The sequence below is a fragment of the Mastomys coucha genome, unplaced genomic scaffold (genome assembly GCF_008632895.1).
Source record: "Mastomys coucha isolate ucsf_1 unplaced genomic scaffold, UCSF_Mcou_1 pScaffold21, whole genome shotgun sequence".
In the NCBI taxonomy this organism is placed as follows: Eukaryota; Metazoa; Chordata; class Mammalia; order Rodentia; family Muridae; genus Mastomys; species Mastomys coucha.
In genome coordinates this window covers 130,007,170-130,019,110 of record NW_022196904.1, presented here as the reverse complement: position 1 = coordinate 130,019,110, position 11,941 = coordinate 130,007,170, and the positions used below count along the sequence as shown (strand labels likewise).

General features: G+C 47.1%; 2 protein-coding genes across 2 annotated transcripts in view; one reads left to right on the top strand and one right to left on the bottom strand.

Moving 5' to 3' along the window:
- The first annotated feature begins 9,858 nt into the window (after positions 1-9,858).
- On the top strand, positions 9,859-11,369 carry LOC116100960 (cytochrome c oxidase subunit 8B, mitochondrial-like). The gene is made up of 2 exons (XM_031384659.1): positions 9,859-10,064; positions 11,222-11,369. Exons 1-2 carry the CDS (start codon positions 9,954-9,956, stop codon positions 11,321-11,323), a joined length of 213 nt encoding a protein of 70 aa, XP_031240519.1. The 5' UTR covers positions 9,859-9,953; the 3' UTR covers positions 11,324-11,369.
- The window catches only part of Psmd13 (proteasome 26S subunit, non-ATPase 13), a 14,037-nt gene continuing 13,462 nt past the window's right edge, over positions 11,367-11,941 (bottom strand). The window contains exon 12 of the mRNA XM_031384954.1: positions 11,367-11,543. Coding sequence (XP_031240814.1) covers positions 11,367-11,543 — 177 coding nt within the window. The remainder of the gene's footprint in view (positions 11,544-11,941) is intronic.

Genomic DNA, 11,941 nt, shown 5'->3' with positions numbered 1-11,941 from the left:
GAGAACCCGGAGTTATTGCTTTATGGGTATGGGGTTTCTGTTTGAGGTAATGAGTTTGATAAATAGTAGTGATGACTGCACAATATTTTCAGTACAGTTAATGCCATTGAACTGTACACTTAAATTGGCAAAAACAAGCTTTGTGTTTTCACCCTCACTAACTAACACTCCCACCCTACTCCCACTCTCCGCAAGCGCACTGGCGACCTCCACTGTTTGGAACAGCATCACTGTTTCTGCACATCTAGTCTATCAAAGCCTCTCAAACCGCCCTCCTGCCTCAGTTCCTCTGTGACCAGAGAGAGCCCCGTAGTGACTGTCACCACTGTCACCGCAAGGACCTGTAGATGTCAGTCACAGAATATGCCATCAGCGTGAACTTTGCTGAGTGTTCTCGGCCTCTGCACCTGTACCCTGTAATTTGCCTTATCCTGCAGCACACTGTGCGCCCTGCAGTCCTCCGCACGGGCACACAACACTCCTGCGCTCTGAACTCAGACTTCTTTGAACCCTGCCCATACCCCATGTTCTTCTGCTGGTGAGCTCCAAGGACAGACAACAGTTCGACAGCTCCACCTGCAGGCCGCAAAGGAGAATTCCTGGGTCGCAGGCAGATTCCATTTTATGACATCCATATTCCTAGATATTTGCAGCAAAGAGGTGGATTTCTCCTCCCTCTGTAGCATCCTATTATTTCTGTTCCCCAAACAGTCTCTCAGCGCCTTCTGACTCCTCCTTAGCCCATGCCTTAGGAGAACGAGGTTGTAAAGGAGGTTGTCTTGCCACACACCTTTCTCCTCAACCCTTTCCTTGAGCAACCCCCTCAGGCCCTGAGACTCAGCTCTCCCTCCACTGCACCTCCTATTTTGTTTTGCTCACAGGGACAGTCCCTGGTGGACTGTAGAAACAAAAGCTGTGTTCTTGCACAAGCGAGACCAGTGGTTCCAACAGTCAGGAGATGATGGATTTTCCCTTCTGACATTTAATTTTGTTGGTGGTTAACAGAGTTTGTTTGGCCTTATGGCTGGGAGCAGTGGCAAGACTGGCGGGCTGGTGATAGAGGGAAGAAGCTGGGCGTTACATCTTTTTTTTTTTTTTTTTTAAGATTTATTTATTATTATATGTAAGTACATTGTAGCTGTCTTTAGACACACCAGAAGAGGGTGTCAGATCTCATTACAGATGGTTGTGAGCCACCATGTGGTTGCTGGGATTTGAACTCAGGACCTTCAGAAGAGCAGTCAGTGTGCTTAACTGCTGAGCCATCTCACCAGCCCCCGGGTGTTTACATCTCGAACAGCAAGCATGAAGCTGAGACTGACATTTTAAATTAAAAGACAATTTTAAACATGGATTTATGTGTATGATTGTTTGGCCTGTATGTATGTATGTGTACTGCATATGTGCAGTGTGCCCATCAGAGGTCAGAAAAGGAAATGGAACTGGAGTTGCAGATGGTTGTGAGCCATCATGAGGGTTCTGAGAATACAACCTGGGTCCTCTGCCAAAGCAAACAAGCGCATTACCCACGAAGCCATCTCTGTAGCCCAAAATGCAGACATTTCGAATCTTATAAGCAGTGGCTTTATGTATCAGTTTTAAGTATACATATGAAGAAATTATCTTAATAAATTAATATGAAAAACTAACATAAGAAACCCATGCCTTTGTTGGTCTGATTCTGTGCATGTCCAAGCCTGCTTCAGTTCTCCGTATGTTTGTGTTAGAAACCACTTTTAAGCACCCACAGACTGAAAAGCTTTGGGACTGTCTTAGAATCACACTCTCTAAAGCCATGGTATAATTTGTGGGAACTGGGAGTGGTTAAAAAAAATCACATTTTTTAAAGTTTATGGATGCAACTATTTATGGCTTCATTAACTTTTCTCCAGAATATTTTGTGCATTTGTCACACGTCTTTCAGCTGATATTTCTGTTGCTTCAGAAGCTGCTATTGTTTTGCTGATTTGGATATTAATCTTATCCAAAAATACCCTCAAGGACATACTGAGAACAATAACGTTTGAATGAATGTCTGACTCACAAGATGAGTCATCACATCATCGAATACTTCTTGCTTTGAGCACTGCTGGGCATTCAGGATAGGGCTCTGCTGTGTGTGTGTGTGCAGCGTAAGGTGTTAATGGGAGTGGTGGCAGAGGCAAGAAAACTTTGTCCTGCTGGGCAGTGGTGGCACATGCCTTTAATCCCAGCACTTGGGAGGCAGAGGCAGGCAGATGTCTAAGTTCCAGGACAGCCTGGTCTATAGAGTGAGTTCCAGAATAGCCAAGGCTATACAGAGAAACCCTGTCTTGAAAAACCAAAAATAAAAATAAATAAAAAAAGAAAGAAAGAAAGAAAACCCTGTCCTAATCCACAGCTTATCTGTGTACCTAAAACCTTCTTTAAAAACAAAACAAGGGCTGGAGAGATGGCTCAGTGGTTAAGAGCACTGACTGCTCTTTCAGAGGTCCTGAGTTCAAATTCCAGCAACCACATTCCAGCTCACAACCATCTGTAATGAGATCTGACGCCCTCTTCTGGAGTGTCTGAAGACAGCTAAGTATACTTACATATAATAAATAAATAAATCTTTTTTAAAAAAAAGAAAAAGAAATTACTCGGGGCTGGAGAGATGGCTCAGTGGTTAAGAGCACTGACTGCTCTTCCGAAGGTCCTGAGTTCAATTTCCAGCAACCACATGGGGGCTCACAACCATCCGTAATGAGATCTGATGCCCTCTTCTGGAGTGTCTGAAGACAGCTACAGTGTACTTAGATATAGTAATAAAAAGAAAACAAAACAAGCCAGGTGGTGGAGGTGCATGCCTTTGATTCCAGCACTTGGGAGGTAGAGGCAGGTGGATCTTTGTGAGTTTGAGGCCAGCCTGGTTTACAGAGCAAGTTACAGGACAGCCAAAGCTACACAGAGAAACCCTGTCTCAAAAAACCAAAAGAACACAAACAATAAACAAACCCCCAATCTTTTCAAGAACCCAGAGCGATCTGAAGCATGAGAGATTTGCTTGCTCATCTTGGCTTACAGGACCACCTGGAGCCACGCAGGACCACCTGGAGCCACACATGGCCACTCCTTCACTAAGAGTCTTGGACAGCCTTATCAGTGAAGTCTGTCAATAGCCCACTAGGAAATGGGGCTCAAACTAGTGTGTCAACAGCAAAGGCTCTGCTGGGAAGCAGAGATGGGTAGCAGACCTCAGGCTTAGAAGGAGCACACAGTCTGGCAGATACTGTGAATTGCTTGGTGGACCCAAGGAGGGACCCAGCTTGCCTGGATTTGGCTCTGGCCCACAGAAACACAGGTTTTGATAAGCATACTATGTCTAGTTGCTGGTTTGGTGGCTTCTTGCTGCACAGGAACTGGTGTTCCCTGGTACCTCAGGTGTGCATGACTGTGGAAGACGGGATGCTCCGCTTCTGCAGTGTATGGTGCATCTGTGCTACATTTGACACCATTTACCATGGCAAACAGAAAAGGAGGATCCATGGGGCTTCAGTGCAAAGTGAAAGGACAGAAAAGCTACCCTTTTACGGCTTACTCTCCCCAACTGGGTCAGTTCAGCCAGGAGTCTGCAGGGCTACAGAACTAGCAGGAGGAAGAGCAGGAGGAGGAAGGGGGAAGAGAGGTCGGTTAATTTTAGGAACCGGATTCCTTAATTGTGGGGCTTGGGGGCCCTGGAGCCTGATGGGGAAGCTGGCAGCTTGAGACCCAGGGCAGAGCTAACTTTGCACCTGCACCTGAAGTTATCTGGAGGTAGAGTTCTCTCTTGCTCAAGGTTACTTCAGACTTTGTTTCACTCATGGCTTCAACTGACCACAAGGATCATTCACATTATGTTAGGTTGTTTGCTTCACTGAAGCTCAACAACTTGCCTGTTAATCTCCACCCCCAAAACAGTCTTGCAGAGACATCTAGAGTAATGTTTGACCCAATATCTCGACTTCAGAGTCCAGTCAAATTGACACAAAAAGTTAACCATTACATTTAACAAAACAGAAGGGGTTTTGAAGCTCTGTGGCAGGTTCATAGAGCACATCCCTGTGAAGAGAGCTTGAGTCAGTTTGTCCTTCATGAAAGAAAATCATAGCATACATGTATAAGGGTTAGAAGTGCCCTGCTGAAAACCACAGGCTAATGACAGGCTGGGAATAGTTACCAGAGACAGAAGGCATAGCTGCTTATTAGATACACTGTAGCAGAATGAGATTACCAGAGACAGTCAGGGCAGCTTATTAGATACAGTGCAGCTTATTAGATACAATGCAGCTTTATTAGATGCAGTGCAGCTTATTAGATACATTGGCGCAGAGTAAGCTGGCAGCAGAGGAAAACCATGCAGAGGATAAGAGCTGCTTTAAGTTTTTTGTTTTGTTTTTTGTTTTTTGAGACGGGGTTTCTCTGTGTAGCCCTGGCCATCCTGAAACTAACTCTGTAGACCAGGCTAGCCTGGAACTCAAAGATCCACCTGCCTCTGCCCCCTGAGTACAGGGATTAAAGGTGCTTGCTACCCACCATACAAATTTTAAATATTTTTTAATGTTTGATTTTATCTTTTAAATTTTATTTATTTATTTACTTACTTACTAAGTTGGGGGGCATGCACAAGTCATAGCACACCTGTGGAAGTCAGAGAATAATTGTGGAAGTCTGTTTCCTCTCTCTACCAAGTCGCTTCTGAGTAGGGACTGAACTCATCACTAGGCTGGTCCCATCTTGCTGGCTGCTGTTTTATAGTTTTGGGGACAGGATCTCTCACATCCTAGGCTGGCCTCATGCTCTCTATGTAACTGAGGATGACCTGGAAACTGTGATCCACCCCAGTGCTGGGATAAGTACATATCCCTACACCAGGTTTATGTAGTGCTAGGGATGCAACTCAGGGGTTTCCATATGAAATCCCTCAACAAACAAATCCTGCATCGCTCCCTGGAAAGTCTGATCTTATTGTGGGCGACTCTGTATGTGCTCTCAGCTGCTATTTCAATGTCACAGTGCCTCAGTGTTTAGGTTCTATCAAGTAGGGCTCATATCTGGATGACTGGTGGGCATCTTCATTTGCTGAGTGCCTGTCACTCTTCAGGTTGATTTGACAAACTCTCTGACAACAATGGCTTAGAAAGGAAGCTCTTATTTTGGCCTAGAGTTGGAAGGTAGCGTCCATCAGGGTGGAGAGGCATGGCATCAAGAACAGAAGGCAGCTTGTTATATTAATCTAGTCAGGAAGGAGAGAGAGATGAAGGCTGATGTTCAGCTGCCTTCCTCTGTCATTCAGCCTGGGGCCCCAGTCCATAGGAAGGTATGGTCCACATTCAGAGCAGATAGATCTTCCTGTTCACTTAAACCGATCTAGAAACATCCACACAGACAAACCTAGAAGTATGTTTCTACAGTGGGTCCAAATCCAGTCAATAATTCAACCTTTGTTGCAGATAGCCCTGGGGCTAATTATATTTGATGTTAATACTCAGGTGATTTTCTGTAAATCGTCTACCACCTTAATTGATAAAATAAAGGCTAGAGCAGGTGACTGGGCAGAAGAGGATGGGAAGGTGGAGCTGAAGGTTTGGGGAGAAAAGGAGAGAGAGAGAGAAAGAGAGAGAGAGAGATATGACAGGGGAGGAGGTGGAAGGAAAGCAGAGCAGAAGCATGTGGCCTGGAGAAACCGAAAGTTATAAGGGGTCTCATAGATGGGGAAGGTGGTAGTGTAATGGGAGATCTGCCCAATCTAGGTGCACAGCATATATTCATATTAATTGAGTTGTGTTTTCATTGCCTGGGCATATTTGGGTTGGAGATTTACTGCAACAAACCTTCACAATGAGGAATAATTTTTTACACAGTAGATTATGTAAATTCGGAAGTTGTTAATTAGTTTTGAATCCATGGGAAGCACAAAGTTTTTAATTAATAATGTACTTATTATATACGTCCATATATGTGGGCACACATACTGTATGTCACTGTGCACACACTGAGGCCAGGAAAGGGCTTCAGGCTGCTCTGAGGTGGAGTTACCGGCAATCATAAGGTACCAGGCTTGTTACATGGGTGCTAGGCTCTGAAGTTCAGTACTCACGATTGCATGGCAAACGTTTTTTAACCAAAGAGCCATCTCTCTAGCCCAATCATTACATCTTTATGTAAATGAAAATGGTGATACGACACATGCAATAAGCCTCAGGCCTATAAATGTAGTTGTAAATGCCTCCAGGAGAGCCTGCTGTGTCCGAGGGGGGCCTGCACAGTTTCTGCAGAGCACGAGCGTCCCCTCCAGCTGACTGCCAGGTGCTGCTGGCTTTCTTCAGATCCCATACTCTGGAAACCTGTCTTATGGGATACAGATAGAAGCCCAGTGGAAAGCGCACGGCAGTGATCTCTATCAGTGACCTCTGGAGTTAACATCCCTCTGGAGTCTCGGGAACACGACCCCATTTCTGCTCATTACTTTCCCCAGCAGCTCCTGTACTTCCAAATCTGGGCACAGGGTGGTGCCCTGTGTCCACGATTGTCCACTCAGATCTCCAGGGGTCCTGCAGGCAGAGGTGAGCTTCATTTTTACAGGAAGGGTGTTCAGGCTAAAGCCAGGGTGGTGGCACATGTATAAGTTGTGTGTTTGAATGCCGACTAAAGCCTTGAGCATCAAGACAACCGGTCCATCACACACCCAGAGAGGCACTCATGTTCAGGCCGAGCTAGGGTCGGCAGGCCCGTACTGAGACTTCTCCATAGCTCAGTTTTCTTGGCTGTTCCTTGGGGCCTTCATTTCTATTCTGTGCTGTACTTCACTGTTCTCTCCTTCTCCTGACAATGTCGTTTCCTTTAAGTATAAGGCAGACCAGGGAAGAGGGGCAACCACTTCTCTACTCTGAGTAGCAGGATAGAGACCACTTCAGTGGAAGAATGAAGGGGGTTGGGTTGTGCCTGGAAGAGTTCTGGAAGGGGCTGGAGAGATGGCTCAGTGGTTAAGAGCACTGACTGCTCTTCTGAAGGTCCTAAGTTCAAATCCCAGCAACCACATGGTGGCTCACAACCATCCGTGATGAAATCTAACACCCTCTTCAGGTGTGTCTGAAGACAGCTACTGAATGTACTTACATATAATAATAAATACTAAAACAACAATAACAACAAAAAAAAAAACAAAAAAAACAAAAAAAGAGTTCTGGAAGGTCAGAGAGTCTGGGGAGGAAATTGGAAGGGAATGGAGGGCTCTAACTGGTGTGGCTACCTGGGTTATAAGGGGACCTGTGGATTCTCTGTGCACTGTATACTCCTTCCAACTCTGCCCTCACTGAGGCCTCATCCATCATGGCTAGGCTAGGAGATGTTGGGAAGCCTGATGCAGTGGAGGGTGGTGGATCTTTCTACCCCATCCCCCCCCAAAAGTGCTTTTTGCAGTGTTGCACATTATGAGGAACAGTGCTGATCTCATGGAAACACTTCACCCTGTCTTCACAACCTTTCTAGCTTAAACCTTTCCTTAAAAAAACAAAGTGCCAAACAAATCTGAAATGGGAGAGATTCAGCTGTCTTGACGCTGCTAACAGAACTTGGAGCCACTCTGAGAAGGGTGGCATGATCCGGGTCTAGGGTAGTCTTGCAATCTGGGGATGGTCCTGCCAACAGCCAGTCAGAAAATGGCCCAAGCCCAGAAAGACAGAGACAGAGACCTCCGCCAGAAGCAGGCCTGGACAGGTTAGAGACAGGTCTTATTTATGAAACAAACATCAGTGGGAGACTGAGCCTCTTGAACAAATTGCTCAGGTCCACAGTCTTATCCAAGACCGGACCCCAAGGCTATAATTAAAGGTTTAGGCGGAAGGGATTACACCAGAGGAGAGGAAGAGGGGCCCCCACAGCCCGAGGCTGGAATCTGGAGCTCAGTGCTGGGGGAAATAATATTCAGTTAACCTCCCCCATCGGAGCCTCCCTCTGACCTCCTTGGACTTGTCTCCTTGCTGGACTGGACTGGGCCTACTGGGTAGGTGGAGCTTAAGGAGTCCCATGTACACAGCCAATTCTTCTCAGAAAGAATAAAAGTAAAGTTCCCAGCAAAGCAGATTCACATTATCATAATTTCTAAACAAATAAGAGCATAATGGTCTCCAGCAAGGGTTGTGACCTGGCTAACCTTAGGGGTGCCGACAACGGCCAAGGGCGAGGCTGAATGTCCTGTGACCATATGCCCCATCTTGGGCTCATACCAATATTGTCTGAAGGCAGCTATGGGGTACACTGGGCTGTGGCCTTTACCAGCCATGACAATACCTTCTGATAAGGGAACATTCTCTCTGAAGATAACTCAGCATTTATTACCCAGGGCCTGGTGTATAATGGGAACATCATCCATCCTTACATCTTCTTGCCCAACTGACTACCCATATACTTATTCATCCATACATCCTGATTGTCTACCTGGATGAACATTCTAAGCAAGAAACTGCTCTAGGTCCTAGAGACTCAGTGGAGAACATGGAGTTCCTACCCCTCAAAAAACTTCTACTCTAGTCAAGGGAGCACATGGTGGAGCAAGATACACATCAGATGTTATTTGTGACCTTAACAGATATGAGAGAATAGAAGGGGATGTCCAGTAAAAAGCACTGATGTGTGTCAACAGTGTGTTGTGTATACCAGTCAGGCCTCGGAGGTTGTGGGGAGGCAGTGCATGGAGCCTGGTGAAGGATGCAAGCAGGAAGGATGGCTGCTTTGTAAGAATTGTCTGAGACAATGTGTAGAGAGGTCAAGGTAGAAATGTTTGAAGTTAGAGTTTGGGAAGAAGGGGAGCTAATCTCTGGGGTGTGGTACTACTGCTGGGTTGGAAGTGGAATATAAATTCCAGAGGAAATAGAGGCTGCTGCTGGAGAAGGAACACTTCAGGCCCACAGAACTTGGCCCCGAGGCAGCCGGAGCCATTGGTGGTTAGTCTGTCCCAATCACAGTCAGTCTCAGATGACAGAGAAGCTGGCAGTGCTGAAGCACAGTGGTCCAGGACCAGGAGGTCTGGAAAGACCAGATGGAGACCCGAGAGCCTGGGGCTGACCAGAGGTCAGGAAGAGACTGAATGAGACAGGAGGAGAGCCAGCAACGGAGCAGGGCCGACACAGTGCTGGAAACTGCCCTTTGCATTTGGTAGGCGTCAGCTGGGATAAGAGGACAGCTGCCTGGGGACAGAAGAGAGGAGCACATGGGAAGAAGAGTGGGTCTGCAGGGTGACAGTCTTCCAGGGAACAGGATAATAAGACACTAACGCAAGTCTGGGGAGGAATGGACAGCACACGATCTGTAGAGAGGCCTGGGTGCTAGAGCTCATCCAGCCTAGTGGCTTTACTGGGGACAAGGGTCTGGGGTCAGACATAGTTCCTGTCCACAGCTGGCACTCAGAAAGTGCCTGGTCTATACTCTGTTTTGTTCCTTTGCAGCACAACTGTGAGGCCATTCACCATGCAAAAACATGGCTCCCTGGAGAATCTCCTCAGCTACGATGACTACTGGATCAATGTATACCATTTGAGAATGGGAGAGCCAGTTGCTCATCTAGGAACCAGGTCACAGGACTTCAATGCAGGCTCTGTATGTATTGTTTGGTTGATACCCCAAGATTAAGGTTTATTTTTTAAAAAGTATGCCACATCTCTTGCATTTTAAAGTCTGACTTTCCTGGGCTTATCCCACTGAAGTCTCTTTCTGGACCAAAAAAAAAATCTTGTATGGCCGTTATCTACCTACATGTTGAGGGGCTCACAGCAGGCTCACAGGGCTCTCTCCCAGTGACCAGCAGCCACCCTTTCTGCCAAGTCTTGTGACAGGAGACAGCTGCAGCTCTCTGCCCCAGCTATAAAAAGCCCTAGCTACCTAAGTGAACAGAGGACGTGCAGCGGACATTCAGGGTGTCTCTCTGGGGCCAAGGAAGGAGTGCGACCCTGAGAATCATGCCAAGGTTTGCCCCTTTCCTGCGGCTGCTCCAAGCACCTGTGAAGTACACAGTGGTTCCTAAAGCCCATGTCTCTGCTAAGCCAGCCAAAACTCCCACTTCCGCCATGGTAAGTAACTTCTAAGGTGGCATTCCCTGGGCTTCAGGGCCACAGGGAAGATTAAAGTGATAAAGGAGAGGGACGAATGTGGTGCTAGGTATTAGTGTTTTATGCAAGACTGTCTGCGTGCCAGAAGATGGCTCTGGTACCACTGCCTGTGGGCCAGGCTCTCAAAAGGCTACAAATGGTGGGGTGGGGACCGACCTCAGGCCTCACATACCTCTGGCCAAGGTTGACAGTGACAGAACTAGGGAGCAGAGTTCAAGTAGGATACAGGACTCATATCAGGATTTGTTTACTCCACTGTTAGGGGGCTACTTTGAGGGGGAACTGAAATAGCAGCAAACCTGATAAAATCGGACATATAAAGTGTCTATCTTACATGTATAAAAGAGCCAGGTCATTTGGTCACACACATAGGGCTATGACTCAGCCCAGACTAAGATTATGGCAATTTTGCTTAAACTCAGGATTGAGGTCAATAGGAAGGATGAGTTGCCACATGAAGTACCGATTCAGCTTCAAGACCTGGACGCAGGCCTTGTTTAGAGGGAACTCAGGGTGTCAATGCAGTTGATACCTCAGAATCTGCTTCTATACTCAAAGCTACCGAGAACAGAGAGCTCCTGATGGGGATGGGGGGGCACCACTGCACATGAGACACACAAGGCAGGTGTCTGAGCTCACCCAGCTTTGCTTCTGGATGCAACTGCTATCCGAGAAAGGCCTAGTGTTTGTTTATAACAATGGAAAACTTAGCTATTCTGCTGTTCTGCACAGCACCCTGGAACTTAAGACCGGACAGCTGAGTGAACCTCTGCCTTACTAGAGTTGCTTCAGGCAGGATCTTGGGTTCTGAAGCCCAAGGCTGTTTCTCCTGATTTCTGAGGTCATTCTCCCTGCCAAGGGCTCCAGGCTGCCAAGCTCTCTGACACAGCAGAGCCTGCTTGCTCACAAGCCCGCCTAGAGAAGCCAAAGGTGAATGGGGACTCTGGCCAACACAGAGAAGAAGAGCAAGGGCAGTAATCTCCAGCTGGAGAGATGCTTCTGCCTAGGGCAGACGCCCCGCGTGGAAGGATTCTAAGGATGGGGCAGCTACCCTGGCCTGTGGCCAGGCCTAAGCCTTCTAATGGCCAGTGGACTCATGTTTGCTTTTCTTTCCACAGGAGCAGGCTGTGGGGATCTCCGCCACATTTGTTAGCTTCCTGGTTCCAGCAGGATGGGTCTTATCCCACTTGGAGAGCTATAAAAAAAGCTCCACAGCATGAAGTGGCACATCCCTGAGAGATTACATTAAACGCTTTCATCCACCTATTGCTTGTGCTGATTCTTGAGCTTGGCACTCCTAATATCCGGTGCCTTAGTGATGCTAGGTGGCGAGTGTGGATGCCTGAGTCTGAGAATGCTCTGAAGAGGACTGCAAAAAGGAACCAATGCTTCCTTGTCTGACAATAAAGAATGCACTTCTTTGGTGGCGCGGTCCTGTGCCTGGTAATAGGGAAGAGTAAGGAGAGTCCCCACCGACCCTGAGTCCCAGCTTACATGCTCTTTTTTTTTTTTTTTCACACACAGGACTGGCTAAGAAGCTGAGTCCAAGAACAGAAGCATCAACAGAACAATGCAAAGGCATTTATTAGAGAAACACTCTCAGACCACACTGGAGAAGGTCCACTCAGGTGGATTTGGGTGGAGACTACTCTGTCCCCATTCCAGTTTGTGCCCTTTCTCATCACCTAGGCCTGGAGCCCCCCCTCCCACCTCTTTCAGGCTACAAAAGACCTCACACAGGAGCCTTCTCCAAGTAATCACACTCCTACTAGTGACAGATCTCTGTTTTTATAGCAAAAACAGTTCCCACTCCTAGGAGGATCCCAAACTCCATCCCA